This window comes from Pan troglodytes, chromosome 3 (genome assembly GCF_028858775.2).
Source record: "Pan troglodytes isolate AG18354 chromosome 3, NHGRI_mPanTro3-v2.0_pri, whole genome shotgun sequence".
In the NCBI taxonomy this organism is placed as follows: domain Eukaryota; kingdom Metazoa; phylum Chordata; class Mammalia; order Primates; family Hominidae; genus Pan; species Pan troglodytes.
In genome coordinates, this window is record NC_072401.2 from 82208214 (window position 1) to 82221361 (window position 13148).

Sequence of the window (13148 nt, forward strand, 5' to 3'; positions counted from 1 at the left end):
CACCAGCATATCAAAAAGATAATCCACCATGATCAAGTGGGTTTCATATCAGGGATGCAGGGATGGTTTAACATCAGTAAGTCAATAAATGTGATACACCACATAAACAGAATTTAAGACAAAAATCACATGATCATCTCAATAGACACAGAAAAAGCAGTTGACAATATCCAGCATCCCTTTATGATTAAAACCCTCCGCAAAATCGGCATAGAAAGGTCACACCTTAAGGTAATAAAAGCCATTTATTATAAACCCACGGCCAACATTATACTGAATAGGGAAAAGTTGAAGGCATTCCCCTGAGACCTGGAACAAGACAAGGATGCCCACTTTCACCATTATATTCAACATAGTACTGAAAGTTCTAGCCAGCACATTGAACAAGAGAAAGAAATAAAGGGTATCAAATTGATAAAGAGGAAGTCAAATTGTCACTGTTTGCAGATGGCATAACGGTATACCTGGAAAACCCCAAAGACTCCACCAAAAAGCTTCTAGAACTGGTAAATGAATTCAGCAAAGTTTCAAGATACAAAATTAGTGTACACAAATTAATAGCCCTGCTATACACCAACTGTGATCAGTGATAATCAAATCAAGAATTCAACCCCTTTTACAATAGCTGAAAAAATAAATAAAATAAAATATTTGGGAATATACTTAACCAAGGAGGTGAAAGACCACTACAAGGAAAATTACAAAACTGCTGAAAGAAATCATAGATGACACAAACAAATGCAAACACATCCATGCTCATGGATGGGTAGAATCAATATTGTGAAAATAACCCTACTGCCAAAAGCAATCTACAAATTCAATGCAATTCCCATTAAAATACCACCATCATTCTTCACAGAACTGGAAAAAAATCCTAAAATTCATATGGAACAAAAAAAGAGTCTGCATAGCCAAAGCAAGACTAAGTAAAAATAATAAATCAAAGGCATTACATTATCCAACTTCAAAATATACTATAAAGCCCTAGTCACAAAAACAGCATGGTACTGGTATAAAAACAGGCATATAGACCAATGGAACAGAGTAGAGAACCCAGAAATAAGCCAAATGATTACAGTCAACTGATCTTTGACATAGCAAACAAAAACATAAAGTGGAAAAGGACATTCTATTCAATAAATAGTGCTAGGATAATTGACAAGCCACATGTAGAGAGATGGATCCTCATCTCTCACCTTATACAAAAATCAACTCAAGATGGATCAAAGACTTAGATCTAACACCTGAAACCATAAAAATTCTAGAATACGACATTGGAAAAACTCTTTTAAAATTGGCTTAGGCAAAGACTTCATGACCAAGAACCCAAAAACAAATGCAACAAAAACAAAGATAAATAGATGGAGCTTAATTAAACTAAAAACTTCTGCACAGCAAAAGAAATAATCAGCAGACTAAACAGACAACTCACAAAGTAGGGGGAAATCTTTGCTATCTACACATCTGACAAAGAACTAATATCCAGAAGCTACAAGGAATTCAAACAAATCAGCAAGAAATAAAATCCCATCAAAAAGTGGGCTAAGGACATGAATAGACAATTCTCAAAAGAAGATACACAAATGGCCAAAAAACATATGGAAATATGCTCAACATCGCTAACGATCAGGGAAATGCCTGATCAAAACCACAATGTGATACCACCTTACTCCTGCAGGAATGGCCATAATCAAAAAATCAAAAACTAATAAATGTTGGCATGGATGTAGTGAAAAGGAACACTTTTACACTGTCTGTGGGAAGGTAAACTAGTACAACCACTATGGAAAACAGTGTGGAGATTCCTTAAAGAACTAAAAATAGGTCTACAATTTGATCCAGCAATCACACTCTTGGGTATCTACCCAGAGGAAAAGAAGTCATTATATGAAAAAGATACTCACACATACATGTTTACAGCAGCACAATTTGACATTTCAAAAATATAGTACCAGCCCAAATGCCCATCAATCAACAAGTGGATAAAGAAAATATGATTTATATATGTGTGTGTGTGTGTGTGTGTGTGTAAATGGAATACTATTCAGCCATAAAAAATGAATAAAATAATGGCATTTGCAACAACCTGGATGGAATTGGAGACCATTACTCTAAGCGAAGTGACTCGGGAATGGAAAACCAAATATTATATATTCTTGCACGTAAGTGGGAGCTAAGCTATGAGGATGCAAAGGTGTAAGAATGATACAATGAACTTTGGAGACTCAGGGTAAAGGGTGGGAGGGAGTGAGGAATAAAAGACTACAAATTGGGTACAGTTAAACTGCTCAGGTGATGAGTGCACCAAAATCTCAGAAATCACCACTAAATAACATATTCACATAACCAAACAGCACCCATTCCCCAAAAACCTATTGAAAAAAACGTGATCACAAAAAAAGACTACATATTGGGTACAGTGTACACTGCTTGGGTGACGGGTGCACTAAAATCTCAGAAATCACCTCTAAAGAACTTATCCACATAACCAAAAACCACCTGCCCAAAAACTATTGACAATGGCTAGGTGCGGTGGCTCACGCCTGTAATCCCAGCACTTTGGGAGGTCAAGGCAGGCAGATAACTTGAGGTCAGGAGTTTGAGACCAGCCTGCCCATCATGGTGAAATCCTGTCTCTGCTAAAAATACAAAAATTAGCTGGGCATGGTGGTGTGCGCCTGTAATCCCAGCTGCTCTGGAGGCTGAGGCAAGAGAATCGCTTGAACCCAGAAGGCAGAGGTTGCAGCGACCGAGATCATGCCACTGCACCCCAGCCTGGGTTACAGAGTGAGATTCCATCTAAAACATTAAAAAAAAAACTATTGACATTAAAAATAATACTAATAATAAAATGAAAATAAATAAAAAATAAAAGCAGCACTTCTCACTGTGTTCTACAAGGCCCTGGTATGGCCCTCCCCAGCCTCTCCACGTCATCTTCTACTACTCTTCACCGAGCTTCAGCCATGCCAGTCACCCTGATGTCCCTCAAACACACCAGGTGTGGTTCTCCCTCAGTCCTTTATATGTGTTCCTTCTGCCGACATCCCAGGCCTCACAACTTTTTTCTCAACTTGCAAATTTCATCTCAAATGTCACCTCCTCAGACAGTTTTCTCTAATCCCCCATACCCAGTTACCCTCCATTCTACAATCCTGTTTCCTTCATGGCAGCTTGATCTAAAAGGAGACCATTTCTTTATTTGTTCTCTAAATACTATCATTCTCCCCTACTAGAATGCAAACTCTGGCAGGGCAGGTTCTTGTCCAACTTGTTTATATCTGTATCACTGGCACCATATAAAGAAACATTCGGTAATCATTAGCCAAATGAATGAATGAGCAAATGACCAAAAGAACAGGTATTAAATCCAATTCAAATAACTCCTTCCAAAAAGAATTCCTGGATGACATTAGGTATCCTTTTCTGATGGACATTATGTTGCAATAATAATGACCGACAGTTAAAGGAGCATGTAATGATGGTCTACTATTATCTACTTATTAAGAAATAGTTACTTAGTTCTGAATACCTGGCAAGCACTCTGTAAGTTACTGGAAGTACAAAGACCAAGAAGAGAAACATGGTCTGTGTTCTCAGTGTAGCTTTTTATTCAAAATGAAAAATGTTCCTGCTAGTACAGATTGCTAAAATTCAAAGTCAACCCTCAACAATTTCTATTTTAACCAAAACTGTAACTCTGACTGCATTATGAAACACACTAGATTTTTTATCAGATCAGATAGAAAGCACAACATTCAATTACTTATTCTTATTTCTGCCCACTGTTCTAAAAGAGAAAAGGATATTAAAACATTTAAAACTGCAGATAGCAAGAGAGGAAAGAAAGAGACAAGAAAAGTTTTACTACCTGTCAAGGCATAAGCTACCCATAATGTGCAAAATCAAGAATTATCTGTAAGAGTTTTCCTAAAGAATCTCACATTGCTGTATTCAGCAATATCTACCAAGAAGTACAGAAAATCCAATATAAAATAGTTGCTTATTTCATAGTGACATGGTTTGAATCTGTGTCTCTACCAAATCTCATGTTGAATTTTAACCTCTAGTGTTGGAGTTGGGGCCTGGAGGTGACCAGATCATGGGGGTGGAATTCTCATGAATGGTTTAGCACCATACCCTCAGTACTGTTCTCTAATAAATAAATAAATAAATAAATGATAAAACACCCCGTTTGGTGTTGTTGTAATAGTGAACGAGTGAGTTCTCATGAGATCTGGTTGTTTTAAAGTGAGTAGCACCTGCCAGGCGTGGTGGCTTATGCCTGTAATCCCAGCACTTTGGGAGGCAGGCGGATCACAAGGTCAGGAAATCAAGACCATCCTGGCCAACATGGTGAAACCCGTCTCTACTAAAATACAAAAAAAAAAAATTAGCCGGGCGTGGTGGCACACCGCCTATAGTCCCAGCTACTCAGGAGGCTGAGGCAGAGGAATCGCTTGAACCCGGTAGGCAGAGGTTGCAGTGAGCCGAGATCGCACCACTGCACTCCAGCCGGGCAGCAGAGTGAGATCATCAAATTAAAAAAAAAATGTGTAGCACCTACTCCCTCTCTCTCTTGTACCTGCTCCACCACATAAGATAATTAGCTCCCTGTTTGCCTTTCACTGATTGCAAGTTTCCTGAGGCCTCCCCAGAAGTAGAGCAGATACCTCCATGCTTCCTGTACAGCCTGTAGAACCATGGGATAATTAAAACTCTTCTTTATAAATTACCCAGTCTCAAGTATTTCTTTATGGCAGTGCAAGAACAAACTAATACACATAGTTCAGATTGTTAAATCATGAATGGCAGAAATAACTCCATAAAACAAAATCATCAACAATTTGCCTCTAGTGTATGGGCCTATCCTATTCCAAGAACCCAACTTCATAAAATAATCCCACTATCTTATCAGTCTGGCACACAAGGGTTAAGGATATAGGGCCCAGGGCTCTGAAGTCATCAGATCCAGGTTCAATCAGAATGGTAAACTGTACAAATATATGCACATATATATACCATATAAAATTCTATTTCAAGGTTTTTAATTACTTACCACTTTGCCCAGTTTTCTCTCATAGGCTTTATGCCGTAGTCCTAATCCCAACAATCCCACACCAACAAGCAGCCACAGAACTAAACAGAAAAAAGAAATAATTGGGTTTTTTTTAAATAAATAAAATAAAATAAATTTGCTGACACTGACCTTCAGTGCCTCAGCTCCAGTGCCATGGCACCCTCCAGGAAGTTCTTCTTGGGGGAACTGGAAGATGAATGGGTGGAAGAAGAGTCTTGGGGAGCTCATTGACACTGAACGTGACCAAGGTGCCAGCCGACGCTGAGGTGGTTTTCTCTCCCCCAACTGCCTATATCGACTTCACCCAGCAGAAGCTAGATCCCAAGATTGCTGTGCCTGTGCAGAACTGCTACAAAGTGACTAATGGGGCCTTTACTGGGGAGATCAGCCCTGGCATAATCAAAGACTGCGGAGGTACGTGGGTGGTCCTGGGGCACTCAGAGAGAAGGCATGTCTTTGGGGAGTCAGATGAACTGATTGAGCAGAAAGTGGCCCATGCTCTGGCAGAGGGACTTGGAGTAATCACCTGCATTGGGAAGAAGCTAGATGCAAGGGAAGCTGGCATCACTGAGAAGGTTGTTTTCGAGCAGGCAAAGGTCATCACAGATAAGGTGAAGGGACTAAGCAGCCCAGAAGCCCAGTAACTGCCCCTCCCCTGCACATGCTTCTGATGGTGTCATCTGCCCTCTTTTGTGGCCTCATCCAAACTGTACCTTCCTTGACTGTTTATATCTTCACCCTGTAATGGTTGAGACCAGGCCAATCCCTTCTCCGCTTACTATAATGGTTGGAACTAAACGTCACCAAGGTGGCTTCTCCTTGGCTGAGAGACGGAAGGGGTGGAATTTGCTCCTGGGTCCCCTAGGCCCCAGTGAAGGCAGGAGATAAACCATCCTCTCCCTTCTTACACCATGAGGCCAAGATCCTCCCATCAGAAGCCAGGAATGCTGCCCTCTTCCATGGTGCCCACTCCTGTGTGTGCTCTGTATGTGAACCACTCACATGGGAGGGAATAAACACATGGCACTAGGGAAAAAAAAACCTAAATTTGTTTTAAAATAACAAGGTTTATAAAATTATTGAATTTATTGGCCAATGATTTTGTGCAAAGGGGAAATGTGTAGTTCTTGGGTTAATTTTCATGTGTGACATGTGTACATCAACCACTCTTTAAACCCAGATTTCAAGAATTTTCCCTAAAAATGTTCCAAGGACCATGAGCTTAAAGTAAAAATAAGTCACAAAACACACAAGAAAACAAGTTTCCATGAGCAGGAAACAAAGAAAAAAACACCCTGCAGAATCAAGCCCACAAAGAGACAGATGTTGGAACTCTCTGAATCAGAATATAAAACAAGTATGCTTATTATATTTACAAAAATAAAAGAGGGTATTCAAAAGTATGACTAGGGAACATGAGACTAAAATAAATAATCAGAAAATTTTGAAAAGAAATCAAATAGAGTTCTAGAAATAAAAAGATAATTATAATAATTGAAATTAGAAACTCAAAGACAATCAAATTAGACAAAGCTGAATAGAGAATTAGTTCAAGGGGCAGCCCAAAACATAGAGGCAGAAAATATGAAAGAGGTTAACAGCAATGGAAAACAGAATAAGAAAGTCCAGCACATATCTAATTGGAGTCAAAAAGAAAGAGAAAGAATGGGAAAGAAGCAATATTTGCAGAAATAATGTTGAGAATTTTCCAGAAATAATAAAAGACATGACTCTTCAGATTCATAAAGCCTGAAGACTACCAAGCAAGATGGAGGAAAAAATCTGCATCCAGATATATCACAGTGAAACTACGGAACACCAAAACACAGAAAAATCTTAAGAGCTGCCAAAGAGAAAAGACAGATTATTTTCAAAGGAAAAATAATTACACTGACAGCTGACTTCTCAACAGCAGAAGACAGGAGAATAATATCTTCAATGTGCTAAGAGAAAAACAACCAACTACTAAAAGAATAGATATTGAAAGTATAATTTCCAAACTAGAAAGAGGAGTGGGGAGGAGGGGCATAAGGGAAAAAAAAACCCTAATCAATGAAAAAATAATCAAAAAGAAAAAGGAAAAAACATACCTAGAAAAAGTGGAAAATGAAAAAGAAAAGTAAGATGATCAAATTAGATAAATATACATTCAGAAATCATGGTAAAAATAGATTAAACCCTTAAAAGACAAAAATTGACATTCTGGAAAACGCAAAACAATGAAAACAGTAAAACATTAGTGGTTGCCAGGGGTTTGGAGGAGGAATAGATGATTAGGTGAGGCACAGGGGATGTTTAGGGCAGAGAAAGTATTCTGTATGATACTGCACTGAGGGATCTATGTAATTATACATTTGTCAAAACTCCTAAACTGTACAAAGCTAAAAGTGAACCCTAATGTAAACTATGGCCTTTGGGTGACAATGATGTATCAATGTAGGTTCATTTATTATAACAAATGTATCATTCTGGTGAGTAATTTTTATAGTGGGGGGTGCTGTATGTATGTGGGGGCATGAGGCATATGGAAAAATCTCCATGCTTTCCATATAATTTTCCTATGAACCTAAAATTGCTCTAAGAAACTTGTCTTTTTTTAATCACACAAAAATGACTAAATAACTGTAAATAAACTGTTCCAAATGCCTCGATTTGATAAGTGAATTAAAGAATTATGGTTCTTACCAACAACAAAAAAAAAAGACAAAGATTGTCAGGATTAAAAACAAAAACTGCTAGTTATTTGTTTCAAGGGATATACCAAAACATAAGAAAACACACCAAAAAAATCTCATTTCTCCCTAAGTTTAAATAGAATCTTTTCTTCTCTCTCTCTTTTTTTTTTTTTTTTTTTTTTTTTTTTTGAGTCAGAGTCTCATTCTGTCATCCATGCTGAAGTGCAGTGGCACCATCACTGCAGCCTTGACCTCCCAGGCTCAAAAGATCCTCCCACTTCACCCTCACCTTCCCTAGTAGCTGTGACTACTGGGACTGCAGGTGCACCACCACAAATGGCTGATTTTTAAATTTTTTGTGGAGATGGGGTCTCACTACATTGCTTATGCTGGTCTCGAACTCCTGGCCCCAAGCAATCCTCCTGCCTTGGCCTTTCAAAGTGCTGGGATTACAGAAGTGAACCACTGCACCTGGCCAAATATAATATTTTAAATTAAGATGAAACACATATGAAGGTTTTTATATAATGGTCTGTTTTGTGATATTTCTGTTGGAAATACATAGAGAACTTATACAGCTTCTTAATTGTTTTTTATATCTTTACACTATAATATTTTGTCTCCTTTGTAAAGCACCAAGTCCCTGAAGGTGGAGACCATTATTCACATCTTTGAATCCTACTTGACAACTACTTAACACACTATCTGCACATTAAATACATTCAATACATTTTTATTTAATCCAGTCTATTTTAAATGAGTTTACTATATTGAATAGTAAACTAATTTCATGTTTGAGATTTTAGTTCATCAGCATCCCAAACATTAACATAATCTCCCCAAAAAAGGAAATCAAGAAATGGAGTAAATAGTCTCAACCATTAGAAAAAATCATTTTGGAAATTCTGCATGTTGAATTCTCTTATCTATGTTACAAGTGAAATAAAACCAATACAGAGTATTTATGGTGGAAATGGCATGATATCAGAGATTTGCTTTAAAGTACAAAAAAAAAGTAGAGAAATAGATGGCCGAATAGGAACAGCTCTGTTCTGCAGCTCCCAGCATGATCGACACAGAAGACAGGCGATTTCTGCATTTCCAACTGAGGTACCTGGTTCATCTCATTGGGACTGGTTGCACAGTGGGTGCAGCCCACAGAGGGTGATCTGAAGCAGGGCGTGGCATCACCTCACCTGGGAAGTGCAAGGGGTCAGAGGATTTCCCTTTCCTAGCCAAGGCAAGCCATGACAGACTGTACCTGGAAAAACAGGACACTCCCGCCAAAATACTGGCTTTTCCCATGGTCTTAGCAACCGGCAGAACAGGAGATACCGTCCTGTGCCTGACTGGGTGGGTACCACACACAGGGAGCCTTGCTCACTGCTAGTGCAGCAGTCTGAGATCAACCTCCAAGGCGCAGCCTGGTGAGGGGAGGAGCATCCACCATTGCTGAGGCTAGAGTAAGTAAACAAAGCAGCCAGGAAGCTCGAACAGGGTGGAGCCCACCACAGCTCAGCAAGGTCTACTGCCTCTATGGACTCCATCTCTGTGGGCCAGGCATAGCTGAACAAAAGGCAGGAGAAACTTCTGCAGACTTAAACATCCCTGTCCAACAGCTCTGAAGAGAGCAGTGGTTCTCCCAGCACGGCATTTGAGCTCTGAGAACAGACAGACTGCCTCCTCATGTAGGTCCCTGACTCCCATGTAGCCTAACTGGGAGACACCTCCCAGTAGGGGCTAAGAGACACCTCATACAGGTGGGTGCCAATCTAGGACAAAGCTTCCAGATGAAGGCTCAGGCAGCAATATTTACTATTCCGCAATATTTCCTATTCTGCAGCCTCCGCTGGTGATACCCAGGCAAACGTCTGGAGTGGACCTCCAGCAAACTCCAACAGACCTGCAGCTGAAGGACCTGACTGTTAGATGGAAAACTAACAAACAGAAAGGAATAGCATCAGCATCAACAAAAAGGACATCCACACCAAAACTCCATCTGTAGTCACCAACATCAAAGACCAAAGGTAGATAAAACCACAAAGATGGAGATAAACCAGATCAGAAAAGCCAAAAATTCTAAAAACCAGAGTGCCTCTTCTCCTCCAAAGGATCACAGCTCCTCACCAGCAATGGAACAAAGCTGGACGGAGAATGACTTTGATGAGTTGACAGAAGTAAGCTTCAGAAGGTGGGTAATAACAAACTTCTCCGAGCTAAAGGAGTTTGTTCTAACCCATTGCAAGGAAGCTAAAAACCTTGAAAAATGTTAGACGAATGGCTAACTAGAATAAACGTGTAGAGAAGACCCTAAATGACCTGATGGAGTTGAAAACAATGGCACAAGAACTTCGTGATGCATGCACAAGCTTCAATAGCTGATTCGATCAAGTGGAAGGAGGATATCAGTGATTGAAGATCAAATTAATGAAATAAAGTCAGAAGACAAGTTTAGAGAAAAAAGAGTGAAAAGAAATGAACGAAGCCTCCAAGAACTTTGGAACTATGTGAAAAGACCAAATCTAGGTTTGATTGGTGTACCTGAAAGTGACGGGGAGAATGGAACCAAGTTGGAAAACACTCTTCAGGATATCATCCAGAAGAACTTCCCCAACCTAGCAAGGCAGGCCAACATTCAAATTCAGGAAATACAGAGAACACCACAAAGATATTCCTCAAGAAGAGCAACCCCAAGACACATGACTGTCAGATTCACCAAGGTTGAAATAAAGGAAAAAATGTTAAGGGCAGCCAGAGAGAAATGTTGGGTTACCCAAAAAGGGAAGCCCATCAGACTAACAGCGGATCTCTTGTCAGAAACCCTACAAGCCAGAAGAGAGTGGAGACCAATATTCAACATTCTTAAAGAAAAGAATTTTCAACCCAGAATTTTATAACCAGCCAAACTAAGCTTCGTAAGTGAAGGAGAAATAAAATACTTTACAGACAAGCAAATGCTGAGAGATTTTGTCACCACCAGGCCTGCCCTAAAAGAGCTCCTGAAGGAAGCACTAAACATGGACAGGAACAACCAGTACCTGCAAAAACACGCCAACCAGTACCATGCAAAAACATTCCAAATTGTAAGGACCATCAATGCTATGAAGAAACTGCACCAATTAATGGGCAAATAACCAGCTAACATCATAATGATAGGATCAAATTCACACATAACAATATTAACCTTAAATGTAAATGGGCTAAATGCCCCAGACACAGACTGGCAAATTGGATAGTCAAGACCCATTACTGTGCTGTATTCAGGAGACCCATCTCGCATGCACACACACATAGGCTCAAAATAAAGGGATGGAGGAAGATCTACCAAGCAAATGGAAAGCAAAAAAAAAGCAGGGGTTGCAATCCTAGTCTCTGATACAACAGGCTTTAAACCAACAAAGATCAAAAGAGACAAAGAAGGCCATTACATAATAGTAAAGGGATCAATTCAACAAGAAGAGCTAACTATCCTAAATATATATGCACCTAATACAGGAGCACCCAGATTCATAAAGCAAGTCCTTAGAGACCTACAAAGAGACTTAGACTCCCACACAATAATAATAGGAGACTTTAATACCCCACTGTCAATATTAGACATATCAATGAGACAGAAGGTTAACAAAGATATCCAGGACTTGAACTCAGCTCTGCACCAAGCGGACCTAATAGACATCTACAGAACTCTCCACCCCAAATCAACAGAATATACATTTTTCTCGGAACCACATCACACTTATTCCAAGATTGACCACATAAATGGAAGTAAAGCACTCCTCAGCAAACATAAAAGAACCAAAATCATAACAAACTGTCTCTTAGATCACAGTGCAATGAAATTAGAATTCAGGATTAAGAAACTCACTCAAAACCACACAACTACCTGGAAACCGAACAACCTGCTCCTGGATGACTACTGGGTAAATAATGAAATGAAGGCAGAAATAAAGATGTTCTTTGAAACCAATGAGAACAAAGACACAATGTACCAGAATCTCTGGGGCACATTTAAAGCAGTGTGTACAGGGAAATTTATAGAACTTAATGCCCAAAACCGACAGCAGGAAAGATCTAAAATCAACACCCTAACATCACAATTAAAAGAGCTAGAGAAGCAAGAGCCAGCAAATTCAAAAGCTAGCAGAAGGCAAGAAATAACTAAGATCAGAGCAGAACTAAAGGAGATAGAGACACAAAAATCCTTCAAAAAAATCAATGAATCCAGGAGGTGGTTTTTTGAAAAGATCAACAAAATTGATAGATCACTAGCAAGACTAATAAAGAAGAAAAGAGAGAAGAATCAAACAGACATGATAAAAAATGATAAGGGGATATCACCATCAATCCCACAGAAATAAAAACTACCATCAGAGAATACTATAAACACCTCTATGCAAATAAACTAGAAAATCTAGAAGACATTGATAAATTCCTGTACACATACACCCTCCCAAGACTAAACTAGGAAGAAGTTGAATCTCTGAATAGACCAATAACAGGCTCTGAAATTGAGGCAATAATTAACAGCCTACCAACCAAAAAAAGTCCAGGACCAGAAGGATTCACAGCCGAATTCTACCACAGGTACAAACAGGAGCTGGTAACATACCTTCTAAAACTATTCCAATCAATAGAAAAAGAGGGAATCCTCCCTAACTCATTTTATGAGACCAGCATCATCCTGATACCAAAGCTTGGCAGAGACACAACAAAAAAAAGAGAATTTTAAACCAATATCCCCAATATACATCATTGTGAAAATCCTCAATAAAATACTGGCAAACCGAATCCAGCAGCACATCAAAAAGCTTATCCACCAAGATCAAGTTAGCTTCATCCCTGGGATGCAAGGTGGGTTCAACATATGCAAGCCAATAAACATAATCCATCACATAAACAGAACCAAAGACCAAAACCACATGATTATCTCAATAGATGCAGAAAAGGCCTTCGACAAAATTCAACAGTGCTTCATGCTAAAAACCCTCAATAAACTAGGTATTAATGGAACATATCTGAAAATAATAAGAGCCCTTTATGACAAACCCACAGTCAATATCATACTGAATGGGCAAAAACTGGAAGCATTCCCTTTGAAAACCAGCACAAGACAAGTATGCCCTCTCTCACCGCTCCTATTCAACATAGTGTTGGAGGTTCTGGCCAGGGCAATCAGGCAGGAGAAGGGAATAAAGTGCATTCAGTTAGGAAAAGAGGAAGTCATATTGTCCCTGTTTGCAGATGACATGATCGTATATTTAGAAAACCCCATCATTTCAGCCCAAAATCTCCTTAAGCTGATAAGCAACTTCAGCAAAGTCTCAGGATACAAAATCAGTGTGCAAAAATCCCAACCATTCCTATACACCAATAACAGACAAACAGAGAGCCAA

The 13148-nt window shown here is 39.2% G+C and overlaps 1 protein-coding gene and 1 pseudogene across 1 annotated transcript in view; one reads left to right on the plus strand and one right to left on the minus strand.

Moving 5' to 3' along the window:
• The window catches only part of CWH43 (cell wall biogenesis 43 C-terminal homolog), a 76181-nt gene that overhangs the window by 40087 nt on the left and 22946 nt on the right, over positions 1-13148 (minus strand). The window contains exon 9 of the mRNA XM_517303.5: positions 5060-5139. Within this exon, the coding sequence (XP_517303.3) occupies positions 5060-5139 (80 nt within the window). The remainder of the gene's footprint in view (positions 1-5059; positions 5140-13148) is intronic.
• Positions 5204-5791, plus strand: LOC104006119 (triosephosphate isomerase-like; annotated as a pseudogene).